General features: G+C 35.6%; 2 protein-coding genes across 5 annotated transcripts in view; both read left to right on the top strand.

Moving 5' to 3' along the window:
• Positions 1–37: 37 nt before the first annotated feature.
• The window catches only part of TRAPPC13 (trafficking protein particle complex subunit 13), a 26,531-nt gene continuing 3,174 nt past the window's right edge, over positions 38–23,394 (top strand). Inside the window, exons 1-12 of one of the 4 annotated variants that reach the window (XM_054283329.1) lie at positions 38–155; positions 6,566–6,634; positions 7,504–7,603; positions 8,163–8,247; positions 9,533–9,660; positions 9,790–9,862; positions 13,038–13,082; positions 15,467–15,484; positions 17,698–17,831; positions 18,949–19,147; positions 22,432–22,532; positions 23,193–23,340. In XM_054283329.1, the coding sequence (XP_054139304.1) occupies positions 110–155; positions 6,566–6,634; positions 7,504–7,603; positions 8,163–8,247; positions 9,533–9,660; positions 9,790–9,862; positions 13,038–13,082; positions 15,467–15,484; positions 17,698–17,831; positions 18,949–19,147; positions 22,432–22,532; positions 23,193–23,340 (1,146 nt within the window). In that variant the 5' untranslated portion in view covers positions 38–109. Of the gene's footprint in view, positions 156–6,565; positions 6,635–7,503; positions 7,604–8,162; positions 8,248–9,532; positions 9,661–9,789; positions 9,863–13,037; positions 13,083–15,466; positions 15,485–17,697; positions 17,832–18,948; positions 19,148–22,431; positions 22,533–23,189; positions 23,341–23,394 lie in introns of all 4 variants that reach the window. The other 3 variants (XM_054283318.1, XM_054283344.1, XM_054283338.1) reach the window with 3 other exon arrangements.
• On the top strand, positions 69–3,702 carry SHLD3 (shieldin complex subunit 3). Its single transcript, XM_054283379.1, has 2 exons — positions 69–155; positions 2,324–3,702. The coding sequence occupies exon 2, from the start codon at positions 2,450–2,452 to the stop codon at positions 3,197–3,199; it is 750 nt and encodes a 249-aa protein (XP_054139354.1). The 5' UTR covers positions 69–155; positions 2,324–2,449; the 3' UTR covers positions 3,200–3,702.

Genomic DNA, 23,394 nt, shown 5'->3' with positions numbered 1-23,394 from the left:
GGGGCTGTAGTCCCTTCCGCCGCGCTGCAGCCTGGGACGGCCGTGCTTACTACCGCCGCAGTGTGCGTGGCGCCTTCCGCTCCGCCGGCCATCCTGCGGGGTGAAGGCCATGGACGTCAACCAGCCCAAGCAGGAGCATTTGCTGGCTCTGAAAGGTACCAACAGCGCGGCCCCACCGGTTGCCGCCCTCCCGGCCCCGATTCAGTGGTGAAACTGCGTGTCTGATCCGCAGCCGAGGGTGGTTCTCCCCCCGGTTTAGAAGGAGGTGGAGCGGGGAGCGGCCCGGCGCTCAGGGGCCGCGGCGCTCGATGCCCGAGGGTACAAGGCAGCGCTGAGGGCTGCTCTGCCGTGCCCGAAAGCATAAAGGAGCGCAGAGGGGTGCTCTGTCGTGCCCGAGGGCACAAGGTAGCGCTCTACCGTGCTGCGCTCACCGCAGGGTGTGCACCTGGCGTGAGGGGCTCAACGCGGCTGCCCGGCTGTGTCAGTGCTTTGCATAAGGCTTCAAAGGCTATAATTTCCTTTCCAGTTCTCCTGCTGCCTCTTGTTTGTTTGTTTTTCAGGACGAGAGGACACAGTGTTAAACCGGGTCCGGGGAGGTTTAGGTTGTGCGTTAGGAGGGATTCCTTTGCAGGAAGGGTGATCAGACACTGGCATGGGCTGCCCAGGGACGTAGTGGAGTCACCGTCCTGGAAAGTATTTAAGGAACGTGGACGTGGCACTTGATGCCGTGGTCTATTTGACAAGGTGGTGTTCGGTTTTACGCTGATTCTGTGATCTCAGACGTCTTTTCCAGCACAGTTGGTTCTCTTAGGATGGCTTTTGCCCTTTTCACTTCATGCTTAATGTGCAATTACGAGACTTACCTCCTTGATTCAGGGATCACAGAGTGAAAATACAATTGTGTAGGTCACTTGCATGCCTCCAAAATTAATGTAGACATCAAGAAAGCCCTGTGAAGAATTTGATCATTTCTGAATCATAAATGCTGCTAGTTATGTACATGTGATGGAGAGCTGTTAGAATCTCACCTCTGCAAGCATTCTAGATCAGTGAGACTGCCCAGGTGGATAAAGTAGTGCAGGTATGAGTGATTTCAGAGACCAGCTTCTCGTTTTAAAACTGTCCTGGACAAAGTTTTTAATGATGTCTCCATGTGCTGGTAAAATCTGTTAACCATAAATCAAAGCCCAGCAAGCTCTTTTCATGTACATATACACACATGCAATAAGGGCAAAACACATGAGAACGTGAAAGATCAGCAGCTCTCAAATGTGTTTTGGTAGTAATTAATTCAAAGTAAAAAGCTTTATGGTGGATCATTTTGCTTTTATAAGAAACCAGTGCCATCCTTAGTTTTGTATTGAATTTAATCCAGGTTGTAGTTTTTGTAGAAGTGGGGAAAATATGGGGATTTATTTGCATTGTGACTGTATTAAACAAAATCTTGACAGTGGCAATCCTAGATTTTGTTATTTTAATATCATCTGTGTTACTGCTCTCCATTCGGGATTGTGAAATGATTGCAAAATTTTTGTGGGTGCGCGGGGAAAGGGGGAGAAGGATAGGAAATAGGAGAGCAACACTGTGCATGTTTTACTTGTGTTTCGTAATAGTGTAGTTCTCCCTTCACCATGCTTCTGAATTTAATATCATCTTTGTATGGAAATATAAAGCCTTTGACAACTTCATAAGTTGTTTATTAAGCAGAAGTCTAATAAATTAAGAAATTATCAGTTCCTTAAGAATTAAAGCATAGTTGCGTGTAATGCTTGGAAGCTTTGAGGCTAAAAATGTGTAGTTCTGGTACAAAATGAAAGCAGGCACCTTTAATTTGCCTAGAACACTTCCCTTTTAACTTTTCACTTTAAAAATTACTGTATCAGTTGGCACTATTTTGGGAAGGGTTTCTGTAACATATGTGTTTTCTAGTTACTTTATGTGCCTCTGCTAAAAGCGCTGATATAGAGGAGTAAAACACTTTAAAAAATTGTCTGCTAAATTTGAGAAAATAGCCAGAAGTAATTGTGTGTCTTTTAGCATGCATCATGACAATATAACCAGTGACAATATCACCAGGAACAGTGATGGATGGCAAGTATGAGAGATGGTGACAGTAAAAGAGTTCTCTTGGAAAAGGACTGTTTTGAGTAAGCAGTGAGCATGTAGATAATGTTTAGTACAGCCACTAATGTTCAGCCTAGATAAAATAGAATGTTCTGATATATATCTCATGTATTTTTACTACCCATTTCTTGAAAAATATCCTAGCAATGTTTGTCTTAATATGGTAGTATCTCATTGTTTTATAATACTTCTGCTTTAGGTCCTGTTTTCCACTGATCTATGCATCAAGGGGCAAGGAAATTCTTGTAAATAAGATGTTTCACTCTAGATACAAGAATCAAAGAGACTGTTTTCCTAAGAATCACGGGATTCCTTCTGTTCAAGCATGGAAGTGGTCTTGCACTATCGACCACATCAGAGAGATCTAATAAAACTGCAGAAATTTGCAGAAGCAGCAGTGAAGGAGTTTCCCATTCGCCAGTTACCAAGATTTGCACCCTGGTTTCCAAATGATTTACACAGACTTCCCCTCAAACCAAAAAAGCAGGCACCTGTTATTTCTTGTGAGGAAGTGGAAGAATTGAAACAGCTTTCTACACCTTCAGAATATGTTACAGGATCTCCTGATTATGACTGCACAAAAAATCTCCTTGAGTTTCACTCTAGCATGAAACATGGTCCGACTTTAATCCAAGCACAGGCTGTTCACAGAGCAATTAACTTGGACTGTCAAGGAGAACCACCACCTAATGGAAAACAGAAATTGAAAAGGTCTTGGAGTGTCTCTCTCCCTAGAGCTAAACTCAGAGAGAAGATTCATCCTTTATCTCAAGAACTGCAGAATAATTTGGAAAGACTAAAGCTGCATGCATTTTGTAGAGCCAAGTGGACAATTGAACAGTCTCTTTGTAAAAACCAGAATTTGGAGGACATATGGGTAAAATTGAATAGACTCATTAAACAGAATGAATTGCCATCTTGCAATGCTACTATCCAAAGATCTGTGGGACAGATATGGATTTTCTGTGATATATTATACTGTGAATATGTTAGAAATATTCTCAGGGAAAAGCTGAGCCTTACAGATAAAATGAATTTACTTGTACATAAATATGGAATTATATTTAGTTTATAACTTCAGATGTAATTCAATAATAACATTACTGTCAGAAGTACTAAAGTTTTTAAACACTTTAGAATGTATAGACATTAGAATTACTGATAAATTTACAGTAAGAAAACTACTTATGTTACTTTGCTATGGTTTTCTAACTATAATGATGTATTTCTTTAACTTTGTTTTGCCTCAAGACTTATAGTTCTGTTAAGATTAGTAAGTTTCTCTTTGGCTTAGTACTGTGTTTTATAGCTTTTCTCTACCTTGGTGGTCTGAAGTAAAAATTCCAGACTATTGTGGCAAGCTATATCAGATAATAAAATTAATGCTTTCAATTAAGCAAAGTATGTCCTCTCTGCTTCATTGGAATTAGGAGAAGGAAAGATGTTTTTAAATGTGTTGTAATAATTGCTATAATAGCTGTAACTGACATTAAGATTTTCAAGATCTGATTATCTCCTGAAAGTAGTCTGTGAGTTTTTTTAATGATGGCATATGCCTCCCATGAAATACAAACTTACTTTATGTAGGATATATGTCTTAGTAATGTTTGCTATATTTTCACAGAAGTATTAGTGATAGCTTCAGTGGAAGCTGTGGGCTGAAAAATAACAAACAACTTAGTAATTGCTGCTTTATGCCTTTGATAATTTCTTTTCCTGTTGTTTCTGTTCTTTTGTCTCTAATTATATTTGGGAACAAGAAAACACTAGCTTCCAGGTAAAAGTGAGGAAATTAAGAAATGAGACATCTATCTGAAACCTCTTTTTCTTTGAGAATTTGGATGCCTTTTATGGTCATAAAAAGCAGAGTTCAGGATGACTTTTTGTCTTCTAAAAGAATGAAGTGTTCCAAGGTCATGCCGTCCCTGCTCATTTGAAACTTTGGAGGGTCAGTAGAGAAATTAAACTGGGATCAATATGACTGCAAGGTTATGCATTTGCACTCCTACTAATTCTAGATAGTTTTGATGTAGCTGGAGGTCAAGGTCTGTAGCATCTGGAAAAGGGGGAAAACAGCATTTGTAGATTATTAGATTGTCATTATTGCCTCTCACACCAAAGTGTGCATAAGCACAACAGGGATCTCTCTAAAAAAGTAAAAAAAAAAGTGAATCCCCCTCAGACTTAACATTCTTATAACATCCTTGTGTTAGATAATTATATTTTATTGTAGGCATTGCAATTTTTAAGATAAAAATTTCTCCATTTGAGTCACTGACATGTATTTTCAAACTTTGACTGAATTTTAAGACATTTGTAGATGTCTTATATTTATGTTTGAGATGTTTGTGACATTTAATATGACTACTTAGCAAAACTGATACAAAATACTGTCTAGACTGCATTTTAACTGCAGTATAGCTGAGGGTTGTTATGAGCTTTAAAGCCAATATAGTAAATTTTTTTGCTGACAGTATATTTCTGAGCTCAACATTAATTGTAACTAAACTTTGTGCATCAGCATTTTTGAAGATAAAATGAAATAAAATGCAGTGTGATCTGAGTTCTATTTAATGTATTTTGTATCTAGGATCTTGGAAGAGATGATACATTTTCTAACAATAATTTAGTACTTCTAATAAATATGATAATATATCTATCATAGTTTGTTTTGACTTCATTCTGTGATATATTTATTTTCTGAAACATGACTTAACTTTTCCTTTAGAAACAGCAAATACTAGTTATACAGGCATAGTATGAATTTGAATAAAATTTGATACTGCCAGTAATACAGTCTCACTAGGTTAATTTGATATACCGAAAAAAGTGCTAAACAAACATTTTACTAAACAGAAGGAGAGATTGTTGTCACTGTAGGTGCCAGCTTTGTGCTGCTTTGGGTTGGCTCGTATGTGAACAATGGTAGATGCGCTGCTACCTGTGAGCGCCTCAGCTGGTAACTGAGGTCTTGTAAGGGTGAACACCATGTTTGATTGCTCTGCAGAACTACTGCAGTCTTGGTTAGCACCAGGATACAAGCTGAAATCCAGGCTCTCATTTTGTTGGCTTTGAGGAATGCTTAATTCATAAGCATGTGTAATTCAGTATCTTTTCTTTGTCATTTTCAATGTTGAATGTGGTTCACTATTTACTCTATTTTATATATCTTGGGTTTTGTTTAATATACCTTGTGGTTCTAAGTCTTCAGAGGTCACAATAGCAAAGAGAATGTATTCTCTCTTTTTTCATGTGAAAAGTGAGAATTCTTTTTGTCAGTGCTAATTTGCATAGGTCTGCTGTATGGTAGCATAAGTTCTTGTGACCCAATACGAGCCACTGTACCCAAATGTCTGTCAAAGTAATTGAATACTTTCCACCACTGGGAACAGTGAATGCTGTCTGGATACAATACCTGTACAAAAGTACAATAAAAATAAACCCACCATAACTGTGTCAGTGCAAAGGTATTGATTAACTTGTTGCAATCAAGAGAAATCCTTTTGGTTTATTTTTTAGTTTTAGTTGGTGTTATGTTTGTTAAGTTTCAAAGAAAAACGCCCTAACGGTTTTTGCATACTCAGAGTAACACAAGATTACAAACGCTCAATTTTGTTTTATATGAATGCCTTCATGATAAGCTATATGTAAGTTTAGGGCCTTTGGTAAATTTGAAGAGGGAGAAATTCTTTTAAGTAGTAGCACCTTAAATCTGTCATTTAAGTGAAAATAATGTAATTTTGAGTGTGAGTTAAAATAGCCTTTTAAAACACCACTTTCTGGAAGTAGCAGGTTTTTAATAGGAAAATATTAATGATTTTGATTTTGTCAGTATCAATAAAATAGCTTTGTTATATTTTCATGAGGTTTTTGTGCTGGTTTTACTGGTTTGAGGTTAAAGTTTGTGACTTAGAGAAAAAGCAGTGGTATAAATAATGAGGGCTTTTAGTATTGTTACTCTACCTTGTGAAAGTGCTATAGATTGAGATGTAAATGCAATTTCTAATAGACTGCTCTTTGACTGAAAGGGTCCGTACGAGTCCTCATGTCCCATTCTAGGGCAGCAAGGATCACAGGATAGGCACTTAACCTGGAAAAGTCTACAAACAAATGAAACGGACCCACTTCTGAAGACCACAAAGCACTTAATGCTGTAGCAAGTGTAAGACCTCTAGCATATGAAATTGAAAGCAGTAGATGAGTAGGTTAGTTCACTAGGATAGAAAGCAAGAAGAAGCAATGACATTCTTGGATCTTAGAATAGCAGGGAGGTTTTTTTTGTATTGCAAAAGGCCATGTGATCCTTTTTGAGTCTGGGACTTATTTGGTGGTAGTGATTTGTTGGGTGGTTTTGGTTTTTCTTGTGAAAGTTGAAAAACAAAATTAAAAATAGTTGTTTAATTGACCAATTTTTCTTTTTGGTTTTTTTTCATTCTTGCAGTGATGAGGCTAACCAAACCTACCTTGTTCACTAATATTCCAGTGACTTGTGAAGAAAGAGATTTGCCAGGTAAGTCTTTTCTACTGACTGATTATTATGTATGTTTTACCAAGTTTAAGCAGTGTGACCATCTAACACTTGGAAGAGTCATGACCTCCCATAGACTATTACTTGAAACAGCAATATACTTAAGATTTGGTAATAGTTAAGGGAAAGTACCAAGGTGCACTCTATAGCTCTTGACTTGTATCTCTGAAAGATTGGTGATGATACTCAAACCAACACATGACCTCAAAGTCTGAGCAATTGATATACACACTGAAATGCATTTTTGTGAGAGAAATGTGTAAGTGGAGAAAGCTTGGCATTACTATATATATTTTTTTAATTTGGCGAAAAGGCCCTGGTGGTTAGAACCAACACATGAATGTTCTGTGGAAAAACAATCTTGCAATAATCACCAGTTTTGAGGTGCATTATGCTTGGTGTGCTGTCATGAATTGGAAATCCCTGGGTTATCTCCCAGAAATAGCTGAAGTCTTGAAGTCAAGTATAAGAGAGTCAAAGGAAAGATTCAAGAAGGAGGCTTGTGTAGAAATAAAAAAGCAGACAGGGGAAGAAAGTAAGTGAGGTTGATTACTTCTGTTATGTGATGTGGTTTAGATGGAATTTCTCTCAAAATTCAGTGTTAATTTGAGCAATTGTGCACTTCAGTGTGTATATACTGAGTAAATTATTGGACACAAGTGTCTTGAAGTTAAGTTATAACTTACCAACAGGCTTATGGATATATGTTTCATCTCTAAACAAGTTTATTGTAAAAGAAATGTATCTAAAATAAACTACATCTGAGTAAGTGATTACATGCCTAACTTTAATGTAGACAAAAGTTTGTACTTAGCAAATATTTAATTAATAGGAACTTGATATTTTTACAGGTAATCTATTTAACCAGCTCATGAAAGATGACCCTTCTACTGTAAAGGGGGCTGAAACTTTGATGTTAGGAGAAATGCTGACTTTGCCTCAAAATTTTGGGTAAGAATAAATGATTCTAACTGTAATATGCAAGGTTTAGGATTAATTTGGTTTAGGATTCATACTTCTCTTTCTCTTTGAGTACCATTGTTCTGCAACAAGATGTTCAGTCATTTAAAAAATAAGTGGCTCGATTTATAAATATAAATGTATATTCTGCCTGATGTTTCTTGTCTGTAGCCTGACTGAACCTTATATGCATTGAAAGTTGAAAGAGATTTGCAACTGTGTGTGAATTTCTAAGATAATGCACTACTATAAATCATGTGTTACTAACAGAGTTTACTACTGTGATTTTTGTGGGTACTGAAATCCATCTTTTTATTCCTGCTGGGCTTTTAGCTAGAAAAAATTCTGATTTGTTCTCTTTTAAAACTGTTTGTCTTAGAAGGATGATTTCAGAAGTATGGGTATGGAAATGCCAGTTGTCTTCTGCAATTTGATCTGGCAAATGTGTATGTGTGTGAACTTAAAAATGTTTCAGTGAAATGTTCTGGTTTTTAATAACTGTTACTAAAAAAATTATCTTTTTTTAAAATTTTTTTTGCCTGAAATACAGAAACATATTTCTGGGAGAGACATTTAGTAGTTACATTAGTGTGCACAATGATAGCAATCAAGTTGTCAAGGACATACTTGTGAAGGTAAGTGAAGAAAAATCCACTTATAAAATATTTATAAAAAAATAAAACACAATTAATATATTCTCTGACAATATATTGTTTGTTTAATGCTAATACATAGACTTTAGGAAATATATGTCCCTTTTTCCAATCTAGAAAATATACCTGGAAATTGGAAAGAGTAAGAATAGAATTATTGTAATAGAATTATAATTCTCTAATAATTGCATAAAAATAGCAATTATTATAGAATTCTTCAAAGATTAAAATGGAAAACTAGGATTGTGTGAAAAAATGGATTTATTACAGAATCATAGTGTTTAGGTTGGAAAAAACCTCTGAGGTGACCAAGTGGAAGTGTTAACCCAGCATTGCCAAGTCCGCTGCTAAACTCTGTCCCTAAGTTCCACATCTGCACAGTCCCCTGCAGAGATGGTGGCTCAGCCACTTCCCTAAGCAGCCTGTTCAATGCTTGACAACCCTTTTTGTGAAGAAATTGTTCCTGCTATCCAATCTAAACCTCCCCTGGTGCAACTTGAGGCCATTTCCTCTTGCTCCAATTGTTTGTTACTTCTGAGAAGAGATCAGCTCACAGCTGGCTATAGTCTTCTTTCATGTAGTTGCAGAGAGCAGTAAAGTCCCTCTCCTGAGCCTTTCTCTCCTGACTAAACACCCCCACCTCCATTGACCTTCTTTGGACATACACCCTTCTATTTAAAACTTCTCTGAACAATTGGTGTAGCAAAACTTCCACAGCTAAAAAATGGAGTTACATTCACTTGCCTTCACTTTCAATGAGATCTTCAATTCCCTGTGAAGCATACACTGATCTGTATATTGTATTAATTATTTTCTAGAGAGTTGGGGTTTTGTGTTTACTGAAAAATAAAGCAGAGTAAAAATCACAGAAGTTGTGTAACTCAATGTAGAAATAGCGATTTTTTAAGCTGTATGGTAAAGGACTGGACTATTTATATGTAGCTTTTTTACAGCTTGTCTTTAGTTTTGTAAGTATCTCATAATATATGTCCCAGAAGGTGTCTGAGTCAAGAATATCACAGAATATTCTGAGTTGGAAGGTACCCATAAGGATGAGTAAGTCCAGCTCTTAAGTCAGTAGCCCACACAAGGATCGAACCCACAGCCTTGGTGTTGTTCTGACCAACTGAGCTCTTAAAATATCTGTGAAAGCATGTAGGGTACACAATGCACAGTAAGACCTAGTACTTGATAACATAAGTTACTTTTCTTTAACACAGGTTAAACAGATGTAGTTCTAACTGATGCTTTGTTTTTCCGTTCCCAGGCTGATCTTCAGACAAGTTCTCAGCGTTTGAATCTTTCAGCTTCTAGTGCTGCAGTGGCAGAACTTAAACCTGACTGTTGCATTGATGACGTGATCCATCATGAAGTAAAGGAGATAGGAACACACATGTAAAATTTTAACTTTTTCTATTAGTAAATGAGCTTAAATGAAACTGGAGTGCATGCATGCTATTCTGCTTTTGAAACAGCACAAGATTTAAAGTAACACAGCTTTTTTTTAAATTTGTTTTTTTTCAGCTTAGTTTGTGCAGTAAGTTATACTACGCAGACTGGAGAGAAGATGTACTTCAGAAAGTTCTTCAAATTTCAGGTATTTTGTGAAGTATTTTACTCTACTTTTAATAAGTGTGTGAGTCTAGAAGACACATTTTAAAACATTTGATACTTCATAAGCACTTTTATGTACCAAAAATCTGTTCCCTTTTCAAAGTGAACCATTAAGAGCCATTGCTTCAAACTTCACACAAACTGGTGTTTTCCAATTACCACACAGTTAAACATCTCAGAACTAATAAATATTGCATCTAATAATTTTTACTAATTTATTGAGAAAAAGATGTGCTCTTAAATAGTCCCTTTTTATAGCAAACAGTTCCATGACTAGTTTTAAACAGAACATGTATTGGTCATCCTGGCTTTGATACATGCAATCATTGAACTTGTATTGTAAAATTCTGTTTTTTCTTTTGGTGTGTGTAACCATATTAAACTGGAATTAAATCGTTTGGTTTTTAGAGGAATTTAAGGAAAGAAGTCTATTGTGTTATATCTAATACTGACAGAATTTAAACCTGTTCTTCCATCAGACAAGTATCAAGACTTGCAGTAAGAGTGACTGAGGAAAGGAAGAAACTAATCTGTGGGCTGGTTCTGGCAAGAAAGAGACTAATGTGTATTTCATGGATGTTTAATTTTTTAGAGAAATATATTGAGACTTGGATATTGGTGGACTAATCTTCATGGGATGGAGGATTACATGACATGCTTGACTGAATACATTTTTAGATACTCTGACAGAGCATCTGCTAATGCAGGGGCAGCATATAGTTTTATCCTAAATCTGTTTCAGGGGAGGTTTGGGTTGGATACTAGGAGAAGGTTCTTCACCTGGAGGGCTATTGGACACCAGAACAGTCTGCCTAGGGAAGTGGTCACAGTGCAAAGCCTGGCATTTTTCATGAAGCATTTGGACAGTGCTGTCAGGCACATAATCCTGGAGGTTGAACTTGATGTCCTTGTGGTTATCTTCTGACTCAGGATATTCTATGACACTATGGGGTAATTGCATTTCACTATTTTCTAGTATTTATCTAGATATTTCAGAATAAAATAATTTCAGTCTTTAGAAGGTTGAATTGCCATGTTTTAGAAAGAACAGTTGAGTGCTGTCAGTAGTTGTGGGCCTTGAAATGCCAGGTATTGATTAATCAAAGGTATATCCTGACAATCCTAGGTTCCATATAAATTTTTGTGTTGCCCTCTCTCTGAAACTAGCATCTCTAGAGTTTCTTCATCTTTATTGAGGTTAATTTTCATCTTTGTGTGCTTTGTCATGCTTTCCATATAACATTACTTCCCTTTCCATTTCTCCATTCTTTTCCTTTGTTGAGTGTTCTGTTTCTCTGTCCCTGCTAGGCTTTCTATGATTGCCTACACATGCATGTGCAAGCTTCAGATCTCATCATTTCTCTGTTCCCTAATGTTCTTCTTGTCAGAACTTCATACAAGATTTGTTTCCTTTGGATTTTGTATGCAAACTTATTTGTGCAGATTTTTGGGGGTTCTGCATGCATGTATAATTGCCATGGTTTTCAGCTGAACTCAGCACAGGCAACTGAATTGTCAGAACATTTGTAGCTAGCTTTCAAATGTGAAGCCCTCCTTTCAAAGACTGAAGCATAAGTACACATACACTTCCTTATAAATACTCTAATCCATTATGAGAAAAGCATTGCACTGAGAATTTTGGCTGTTAGTTTTTAAATTTGACATAGAGACACCAGTAGGAAACCTGAGAATGAAGAAAAAGGAGTTTTATAGAAAACTGAACTGTGTCTTTACAACAGAAATTCATGGCTGCTAGTGATTGAGATGTCAGTAGCTATTTTATAATAAAAAAATACTCTTTTACAGATTCTCACATTTTTCAGTTACATTTTCCAGCATCTTTTAAGCTGAACTGGTGTTACTTGGTTTGAATCAGCTTCTTTTTTAAACCAATATATGTAGTTTTATACTGATTGATAGTGCCGTTCTGTTCCAAAGCTTTCTCTAAGTAATTAACAGGATTATGTTTTCATGGAGAAGAAATTATTCCTTCTAGGATTGGGTGGTTTTGAACCTCACAATAATTCTTTGTATTTTACTGGAATGCCAATTGAAATTTACTGCAATAAATGGAAAGACTGTTTACCAGAAGAGAGAGAAAAAATTCAGCATGTTGGGAAATTTATAAGCTCACTGTAGAAATGTACTTGACAGAAAAAATCATCTTTCAACAAAGACCTAAATTAAATTTTTTTATTCATTTTTTTGACTAGAGAAAGATAATTATGAATACTTGAAAGATTTGAACTTTATGCATTTTAAAATTATGAAATATCTGTGAAGACAACTTTTTGGTCTTGAATTCTTCAGTGCTAAAAAATTTGTTGACAGCTTGGAACAGCTTAGAGGTCTCTCAGGATGCAGTGATATGCAAACAAAAACAGTTTCCCTTTGTAATGGGAAACAAGTGTCTCCAGAAACAGAATTTAAATTTGGTTTCTTGCAAGTATGATAGAAGATTATTTCTTTCAGTTACATCACTTTATATATGCTTCATATTTGAATGTGTGAACTGCAGTAGCTTTATGCACAAAATTCAAGCATTAAGAACCAACACTTTATAATCATATTTTATATCATTGAGTTTTCGTCTTTACTGATTGAATCTCATGAGATGAATATGATTTATTAATTTATATATCATTATTTTCTTTAATTGCTTGAAACTGTTTCATTTTCAAGGAGGAAATGAAGGCTAAGAAAGCTAAGCAAATGGATAGTTCTCTGCTTCATTTATGTTTAGAGAAGCCGTCAGTAACATTTGTTACAAAACTCTGAAAGACTTGTAAATGTTAAATAGTTCTTGCTCACAGCTGAAAGCAAATGCAGGACCAAGGATGGATATAGTGTTATTTTAAACACACAGATCTACTTAGAGCAGTGGATTTGGGCAGTTTTAGAAGAGGTCAGTGCTTGGGTGGAGAATTACTTGTTTTCAATATGAGGAGACTGCTTAGTGGGAAAGCAGTCAAGTGTGCATAAATAAGAAGCTAGGATATACTCTTGAGTGATTCTGTCATATATGCACCTGCTATGTGTAAGATCAAAAAGAAAAATAACACTTTTTAGTAAGAGAACCTGGTACTTCAAAAGAGTCTGTGCCAAAGATGTCTGAAAAACCAATTGTCAATCTGTCCTTTTTTTTCCATTTCATTCAGGTTCTTAAACCACTAGATGTGAAAACCAAATTCTACAATGCAGAGGTGAGAACTGTGTATATTCAGGTTTGTTTAGGCATGCTGGGTTTGTTACTTAGATTAAATTCAAAGAGCTTTGTAAGTACACCTTTCTGAGAAAATTGATCAGTTCTAATGGAAAAACAGTCATAGATATATATTGCATAGTTTAAAAGTAGATAGGCTTTTGATGAAGGGCAAAAGAGATGTCAGGATCTTAATGTAATTGACTAACAATTTTGCATATTTTCCCAGTTTCTCGTGTACTCAAATACTTTCAGTTATTGCTTGTATGTTTAGGCCAATAGAGTACTTACTGTAAGAGAGATTAATTGTTCATAAAGGAGATGACAGTTTATCAGAGTGGGGAAAATTGAAATTTAAATTACTTTAATTTTGATCTTCCCTATGTAACTATGACCCTTCAGTTCAGTAATTTAAGTTTTAGGCTTGTGACAGTTACACAAAGTGCTTCTAAACTAAATGACCTTATATATGTCTTGCATATTTATTTGGACATACATACATGTCTGCCTTTGTCTCTTTATGGGAAGAATTTGGTACGTGTCTTTAGGCCACAGGTTTCAAACTGTACGTTGACCAGGTATGAGGTACCTGAGCAGGATTGGAGCATAAACACATAGCATTGGCTGAGCCCTTTATAGAGCTACTATTATCTGTAAGTGAGAATGTCTGGAAATTTCTTCTGCTGTGATTTAAGAAGAAAAACAATTCTAAGAAATGAAGTAATTTCTCTGGGAGCAAAATATATCTCTTATTTAGTGTGTGGATTATATTATTGTTTCAGCTGTAAAGTATGTGGTAGGGAAAAGGGGGACTGATATCTTAAATGGTGCTGTCTCCTTATACTTCATGTGTAAAGTTTGTGATGAAGCACCTCTCTAAGGTAATTCTGGGCAAACTTTTTACATAGATAATTTTTTTTTATGGTTTTCATAGTAGTTATACTGACCAGTCTTGATAAGGGTCTTATTTAACTCTTAATTAGCTACCAATTCTTCATGGTAAAAATCTATGAGAAGCTTTGCTCTTTGAGCTGGTACATGTGGGTTTGGGTTTTGGAGGTTTTTTTGCGTTTTGTCTTTTCCACTATAGAATTTTTAAGAGGCTCTTTGATCCTTTTGTTCTTCTTGGTTATGAATTTATGCAGCTCCCATTACCATCTTACCCATTCAATTTATTGAAAAAAAATTTTAAAATTAATTTGGATGATATTAAATGAGCAATTTCCATTTGCCTAGCAAGCTGGTATAGTAGCACTCCTGTCTAATTTCTGAAAGTATATAAAGGGTCGCTATGTCTTGTGACCATGGAATTCAATTAACTTCGAAATACCTAGAAATAAGTATGGTTAGCTGTTGTGTGTGATGCTACATTGCTGTGAAAGCACAATGAAATTTATCCTGACTATTGTCCTTGAGAGCAGGGGAGAAAAAAATGGTACGTGTCAGTTATTAGTTAACTAAAGATCTCTAAAGGTTGACTAACCAGTTAAACTTATTTTATCATTAAGGTTATGGATATGATGCTGTCTATTCATAATGTCTGTTACTAAAATTTATTTCTATTAATAGACTAATGACAATCCATAATTTAATTTCTTCTAAGACAAGGAATGATGCTGAACCTTAATCTTCTTGCTTATTGCTTGTATTGCAATAGCACCCAAATGAAGTTGATCACTGAAATTTATGCACAGAACACATGCCCTGTTGCCCTAACCTGCTGCAATCCCGGGATTGAATTACTGTCTCACTGACTTTAATGTGCCTTGAAAAAAGGCACTATAAAAGGTTCTGTTCCTGCAGGCATGCACAGGGAGGTAGACAACAAAGTTTGCAACTGAAGTTGGGTTTTTGGATTTATGAATATTCTAAAAAGAGTTTTTCTTGATATTATGTCAAATTTTGTTGTAACTTGCAACATAGTGGCTTTTCTAAGACACATTACCACATTATTTTTGAGACATTATATATGAGGATACTTAAAATTATCTATAATGTGACAAGGACTGTTTTTCCGTTTCATGTACAACCCATTGCATGGATTGAAATTCAGGACAAACTTTAAACTTACTCAAAAAACTAACTCTCTTTTTTTTTGAGTCAGTTTATTCTACCATATCTTGTCTGTGACTTGTGTGCCTTAAGCTCTACTTTGGATTGGTTCTGAAGCAAAGCTAGTAAATCATGTAACCATATAAGTTATTAGAAATGTAGTTGTCATCTTTGTTTGCATCCATTTTTATTTGTTTCTGTCTTACTAATGCTATCTTGTTTAAATGGTGCAAAAAAATGCAGAAATGCATTTTGTTTGGAAGTTAGCCTCCTTTTTCTTTAACATTTAACCCTAATTTCTCTAATGTGTTCTTTTTTTTATTTTCCCATTAGAGTGACCTCAGTTCTGTGGTAATTTTTATTTATTTTTTTATAAATATGTATGCTTTTTTAATTGCTTAACTATCTCTGTGCTTGTTATTGACATTCTTTACAAACATAATGGAAAAGCAATGTTTGTTCTGCGTGTCATAAAGGGATGTGTTCTTGTCTTTATATGTGCAGCTAATCATTTAAATGGTTAGCTCTTTCTTTAATACCCATTGTTGATACTAGAACTTGATACCTCCAGATTCTTGTGGGGATCCTCCAATAAAATACCTCAAGAAAATTTTATTATATATATTATTTGAAAAAAAGAATTTATTTCCTTCTAAAATGTTTCTGGTTTTGACCCATGGAAATGTAGGTTTCACTACAGCACTGCTTGTGTAAGCTGTGAGAAAACTTTTCACATCTGGTTGGAGACAGTGGGTTTGAGGAGAGAGCAGTAGTTGGATGTTCTTCCTTCCTTTGGCTAGTTGGAACTGCACTTCACAATTTTAACTGCATGTAACAGTTGATTGAGTTACTTAGTTACTTCTGCAGTACGATTTCACTTTAAGGTGTGCCTTGTACTAAAATAAACTGCATATTTTGACAAGTTTTTTTGTTTTTTTAAATATGTAATACTAAACCAGATTAGGAATAACACAAAACTAACTTGCTTTTTCATTATGCTGCTTGTTTTTTCTTTTCCCTTTCAAATTAGCTTTTTTAAACTTCTGCCTATGGTTGCTGTTTTGAAAACTACTAAAATTTGGGTAAACGGAAACTTTGAGCAATGGATTTATGGGATATAAATGGTATCAATTCAAGTGGCAGTCAGGCAGTAGTAGTAATGATTACTGAGAGCCATGTTTTAGATCGGGTTATTTCCAGTTCCTACAAGCATGAAGTGTCTCTGTAACCTGTTGAGGTTGCACAGTTTTCGTTACTGTATAGATGCTGCTTTGTATTTAATTTGTTTATAAGGCAATATAAAAAGTTACACAACCATTCTGTATTTCTCCTTCTAACACAATTTTTTGAGACTAAACATATTTTGGCTATTTTGTCACACTTTTATTTTGTAATTTACAAACAGGACTCCATTTGTATAAAGAATAATTTATTTACACTGATCAAAAAGAAACTCTTAAGTTTGGTTCCACCTTCCCCACAAAATGCTTTCTTAAAATTTATCATAACAAAATACTCAAACTGTTTCAATCTGAATCTGTAGAATGAACTATTTTAGTTTATTTAGTTTATTCTTCTAGGTCCCTAATTTAGTGAAGGGACCTAGAACAATCACTAAATCCAATGGCCTGAATCAGTGACTGTTGTAAATGCAAATTTGGTATCTCCCTTTTTTTAATTGGCACTTCTTTAATTATGGTTTTCACTTTTCTGGGGATTTGTATCTCTAATAGACTGAGTCTTCCATTATTATTCTATCCTGAGATTTTTAGACATGGAAAGTGACTTCACTGGTCTGCAATTCCACAAAAGAAGTGAGGCAAAAGCTTCTCTAGTGAGGCAAAAGCTTCTCTAAACTTCTGAAGATAAAGTTTAACAGCTATAGACTTCATCTTCAGAAGTTTAACAGTCTATAGCTTTCATTTTTGTACTAGAATTTGTCCTTCAATACCACCTTGAGGCATTAGCTTCAGATGTTCTGAAGGTAGAGCACCAGTTAAATTGTTGGATGCATACTATATTGGTAACCTTTGGCATGATGCAGCTGAGTGAGAGAAGGGGCTGGATTTTGCATTTTAGCTAGAATGCTGGTATTTAATAATAAAAGCTCAGAGCATGTACCTGAACTGTTTTACTTCAGTTAAAGAAAAACACACACATTTACTTTAATTTTTTTATACAGCTTGATGCACTAGTGATCTGGCTTGGCATGTTCTTGTGCACTGCAATTCCTTACTATTTACTCCATTTTTTAAATAATTTGGATAAAAGCTTGAGTTGCTATTAAGTTGATGAAAGTCTTGGGAAGTGGTGATTTAATGCATTACAAATAAGCAATAGCTAGAACACAGCAAAATTATCCCACATCCATTGTTTGGCAAGATATCTGTTGACTAACACTTTTGCTCCTATTGTTACTGGGATTAAGGTTTTTTCTTGCATTAATTGATTTGATTTGCAGGCATGAACTAAACATGTGTGACTTTTTTTAACAATAGGACTGCCTATTCTTTTTAGTAACACTAATCATATTTTCATGAACTGGAACTTTTGATTTTTTTCAGACAGATGAAGTCTTTCTGGAAGCTCAAATTCAGAATATCACTACCTCTCCAATGTTTATGGAGAAGGTTTCTTTAGAGCCATCTATGATGTACAATGTTGCAGAACTGAACACAGTTAACACAGCAGGGGAAAGGTATGCTTACATTCAGGAAATTTGATTCTGAAATGCTTCATATTAATATTTCAAGAGATACAAGTATTAGTCATTTGTCTGTAATAGGAGGATTGTATGTCTTTGCTTGCATAAAAAGTTCAAAATCCTATCCTGTGTTCAACTGGAAAATTTGTTACTGTTTTCTTTGTATAGAAACTATTCTTAAAAATCTATAATTCTACTTAATAGAGAAGTATCCAGCCTAATGCTCAAATAAATTGTAACAATGCTGACATAACATGAAAATATACTATTATTTCAGTATCTCCTATGTAAAATTTAACTCAGATGTGGTTTTGACCTGACCTTTGTGTACATACTTAGCCTTACAGGACTCATCTGACTAATCCTTGCCTCCTGAACAGTAAACTGCTTATTGTTTTCAGGTGTTCTAATCATGATATATCAAGACACTACTCAGAGTGGATCAGTGGTACACCCTCATGTAGTCATAGAGTATAAAAATTTTTCCTGCTGGAATAAAATAAATTTAATTTTGTTAAACACCATAATAACTGACTACAGTGGATACAAGATCTTGTGAAGTTAACTTTGGCTGTTTGTGCCTTGCAGTTGCTTGAGTTTTTGGAGGTGATGGTTCAGTGCTTCAGCAGTAGGGGCTGAAGTGAAAATTCTGTCTTCTCCTTGCCTGTTGAAGGATTCACCTGCAGCATAATGAAGCTTTGTTTTACCAAGTGTTTGCATCCACTGTAATGGTTTTTCTCCTGAACAGGAATCTTAGTTTCATTACATTGAGATTTACTGTGAGGGAAAACAAATAGCAGAAGAAAAATGACCAGCATTTTTGTTTAAATGCTAAGATGGCAGATAATTAATTATAATGTAGCAGAGAGAAGTTCTATGCTATTCCTCTCACTGGCTGAGAAGAACAGGTTATTTTATTTCTCCATGGTCCTTGGTGCTACATATTTTCTAGAAATCTTTTCTGTTGTGAAAACCAAAAATATTCTATGTGTTTTACCATTATCAAACTATGCATACGCAACAAAACTTGTGGGGGATTGGGGAAAAAAGTTGGGTTCTCAATCTTCAGACTATCTGTTTAAATTAAGACCTAATTTTTTTTTCATTTCAGTGAGTCTACGTTTGGTGCAAGGACTTACTTGCAACCTATGGATACACGTCAGTACTTATACTGTCTAAAACCAAAGCAAGAATTTGCAGAGAAAGCTGGAGTAATAAAAGGTGTAACAGTGATTGGTAAATTAGACATTGTATGGAAAACTAATCTGGGTGAACGAGGAAGGCTACAAACTAGCCAGCTCCAAAGAATGGTAAGTTTAACTTAGGTATTAATTTTACTTGACATTTTTAAGGAAACTCAATGAACACTTTTAGTAGTGACTTGGAAAAGGGCAAGCTGCTTACTTTCTGAGCCTCATTTTTTATTCACACTTTTCTATAGGTATTGGAGAGTTATTTCATATATTTCTTCAGTGAAGAGTGAATAAGTTAATGGAGTGAGAACTTTGTCAGAATCTAGTAACCAGTGTTGCAAATTACATTTGTTAGAGTAAAATTAACTGCTTGGATACCATTTGGCAACAGACTGACAAAAGAACCTCTTTAAATGTGCCAACTCTTGATATGGAAGTTGCTCCCACGTTCATACAGATATTTTAGACTGGAGTAACATTTTTTTTATGGATAATGTTATGTATCTTTCACATTCACAGTTTTTATTGAGTCTGTCCTATTCTAGTTGATTTATAAATTGTTCTTGAATTTTGACTTGTAATTACTATCTTGCTTAAGTCAGCTCCACAGTCATCTAATGCTTAAACCTGGTTTGCATCTTCTCACTTGAGGATGGTGAGAGAGATACAGAAGGGTAGTTAAAAAAACTTTGACAGTTGAATCTCAGTCTAAGTTTACAGTCTTTGCCTCAGTCCCCAGCTGCTAGTACATTGAGTAGTTCTGTGGGCAAGTCACACTGACTTGGAACTAGGCAAGCAAACTTAGATCCTGGAAATTCACAAGAAAGTCACTGAAAAGTAACTAAGTCACTGAAATGTGTCTTGATTTTTAATTGAGGTGTTGAATGTGTGTATAAACCTGTGAAATTAGAAACTACCCTTTTCCTTAAACTTAGTTCCTCTTGTTACTTTGAAACTTGTTGCTTGTTTTTAACAATCAATGGTTTCATTTTCAATTGATCTTTTCTCTCATTGCTTTTCCCTCCCTAAATCAATATTGTCTCACTCTGCTGTTGTCATTGTATTGCAATCTTCTATACCTTCTCAGTGATTTCTCATGGACAGCTCCTTACCGTACTGACACCTTCTTCTTCACAGTACAGCCAACAAACTCCAACTCTGTCCTCAACGAGCTAACCCACTCTCTTGTAGCACTCGTCTTCTTATTTACTGGGCACAGCTGTGGTCTATTAAGGGCAGGCCTGTTCCTAATCTTTGGTGATTTGTACAGCTGCAACTCCTCAGGGGTGAGATTGCCTTCTGCACTATTCTCTTACATTCTATCCCTCCACAAACTGCCTCTCTTTTATTTGAACCTTTGAGAATTGCATGTGAAGCACACACTTCAACACTCCAGGATTAGTTTTGGTCATGCATAATTTTGTACCTTGTGATTAACAGAAAAATACTATGTTGTGAACTTTGAACATCTGTCTTTAGAAAAGCAGCAGGTAGTTGGTTTTTTTCTCTTCTGAGTTGCAGTGTAACTCCCTCTTTTCTCCCCTCATTTTGTAAGTGCTATCAGATTATTTAATTTCTTGACCTCACCTTTAATCATTTTCCTCTTAATCCATTTGCCAGCACTATAACCATTGCATCCCACCCAGGCCCAGAATTTTACCTCTACTATAACCTATTTACCTAAGTGTCGTGGTTTGGAATGGGAGGAAAATTTAGGGAACTGACCTAGTTACAGGTCAGATCAGGAATACAGAAATACTTTGAAACAAGTATCCACATACCATAATTTGTATGTTTGGTTGTTTTCTTCATTGGGTTTTTTGGGAGTGTTTTTTGTTTGTTTGTTTGTTTGTTTGAATGCGGCTTGGTGTTGGAATTCACCACTACAGTCTCTTTGGAGACAATGAACCAGGCAGGTGTCCACAACATGCCAGAAGGTGCTCCACATGCTCACAGGCATTCAATACAGGACCACACTAGAACCAGTCTGAAGTTAAAGAGCATCATTCTTGAGTAGCACAAGTGGGAAATTGTCTAGTTGATTCCGTAACCTGAGCAATTACCTCAGTTCTGGATAAAACCTGTTACTCCTCTTATTGTTACTTCAATGCCTTCGCCTCCAACTATGAGTTCTTGGAGGTGTCTCATTTTTGAGTTCAACAGATATGGTGTGGTATAGGTCTCATCTACTCTGATCCTGTTTTGATTTGGTCAGTTGATGCTAAGTTTATTCTCTAAAATACTGTTTTTATTGTAGGTTTGTGTTTGTTGTTTTTTTTCTTAATGTATCTCTGGTAAAAGAAGAGCCTAATGTTAATGGAAAACTACCTGTTGTTTAGCATCATACGTATAATTGTTCCAGTCAATTCCTCCATTCACCTAATACAGTTGAATATATCTGCATTTTTCCAGTGCTGAATAATAACTTCTCTTTCATGAGAGGTTCCAAGTGCATATTGCTTGACTAATCTAAGTCCCCATTGGTTTGACATCCCTTTGCTTACTCTAATGTCCAGTTTAATATTCTTTCTGAAATGTCATCTGTCATCAGTCTGTAGCAAACTTGATGTGACTAAAACCTGTTCCTAGCCTGTCAATCACTGACTTTCTGGACTACTTTGGAAATATCTTTCAATCACACTGTAAATATAACTTTCACTACAACATTCCTTTATTAGCAGAATTGAAACATATACAATAACTAAGCCTTGGAAGGCAGGACAGATTTTCCCCCTATTTTTCCCTCATTATCTATCATTTCTGGAGATTGAAAATCTAAACATGCTTTGTGATCTGCAGGTGACTATTTGAATCAGCCCTGGTTGGTACTAAGTTATTTACTATAAGTTTATTGGTAGACCATAGGAGATATGTTTAGCTCATGGATAATTGACAAGTGTTCATTTTGTGTGACTTTCTAACTGATGACAATTAATTATTTTGGCAGAGGCAGAGAGGACCGAAATAGCAGTTTCTCTTGTTTCTTAGGATGGAATAATGGTGGGTTTTTCTTAGGATGGAATAGTGGGAATGTTTCTTAGGATGGAATGTAGGGAAGTTTTACTGGTGGTGTCTGTACAGATCTGTTATCTACCTAACAGAGGCCTTAGATTAAAACTGACATTCTCAGGAACGGTACATGGCTATTCAAATTTTAAGGATTTAAACTCTCCTGAAAATGTACTGATAAAGATCATCCTTATCTGATGAATTGTTAAACCTGTGAAAAGGTGTTCATCAGTTGGAGAACTGTTGTGATTTCCATATTAATCAAAAGCACAGTTGATCTTCTTTCTGCAGGTTTGTCTTACTCCATGCGTCTTCTAGGAAATGAAAACTTCAGTAAAAACTTCAATTTCCCTATCCAATATCTGAGAATATACATTCTTGTTCCTTCCCAGGCTCCTGGTTACGGTGATGTAAGGCTTTCATTGGAGACAATACCAGATACTGTAAATTTGGAAGAACCTTTTGACATTACATGTAAAATAACAAATTGCAGGTAACAATGTCATGTGATTCTCCTACTTTTTCCTAAGTGGGTGAGTTGTGGCTGGTTTTGTTTTATGTTTCCGTACTTCCTCCTGAAACTACTTAAACCTGGTCTTTACTATGATTTGTGGCAACACAAAACTACTTGAAACACAGAGACTAAAAAAAATTTCAAGTAAACAACTACAACTAAAAATCTTATATCATGATCTGTTAATATGGTACTGAAATGGGAGATAGGCCAAAATTCTGCAGAGAAATTCCATGCATCTGTTTGTAATATTATTTAAGATTGTACCTCATACTTAAATCACAACTCATTTTAGGGTTGCAAGAATGACATTTAAATGAAGTAATTCTAAATAGAAGTTGAGCCCAGAGACTAAAGCATGTATCTGTCCTGCAGCTACTTCTCATGAAAAGCTTGTAGTCCATCCAAGTATTGTGTTATCCAGTATTGCTAAACCCATAACAGGATGCTTGTGTCAAAGAGAGCTGTCTGCAGCTGAATTACTGTGCATCACAATAAATACTGCTTGCCACCTTATAATTTTTTATGTATCTTGATTAGTAGTAACATGAATAATAATCAACCTTTCAGATGTCTTCAGTCTTTGAATGCTTAAAAAAGTCCACAGGTTTATTCTTGTTTTTTTATTTCCTCTAGCAGTGAAAGGACTATGGATCTGGTTTTAGAAATGTGCAATACTAATTCCATCCACTGGTGTGGAGTTTCAGGAAGGCAACTTGGAAAGCTGCACCCAAGTTCATCCCTCCATCTTGCACTTACATTGTTGTCTTCAGTGCAGGGATTGCAGGTAAGTCATTAGTACAGTTTTGTTGTAAAATAGATGTTTTATAATGTTAACACC

The sequence above is a fragment of the Melozone crissalis genome, unplaced genomic scaffold, assembly GCF_028551555.1.
Source record: "Melozone crissalis strain CALT ecotype California unplaced genomic scaffold, PUWL_Pcris_2 ptg000005l_1, whole genome shotgun sequence".
Taxonomy (NCBI): domain Eukaryota; kingdom Metazoa; phylum Chordata; class Aves; order Passeriformes; family Passerellidae; genus Melozone; species Melozone crissalis.
Note: the sequence above shows the minus strand (reverse complement) of the source record. Positions and strands in the feature narration are given on the sequence as shown.

Excerpts from the sequence above, each read along its gene's own strand:
- SHLD3 (XM_054283379.1), top strand. The coding sequence starts at position 2,450 with ATGGAAGTGGTCTTGCACTATCGACCACATCAGAGAGATCTAATAAAA.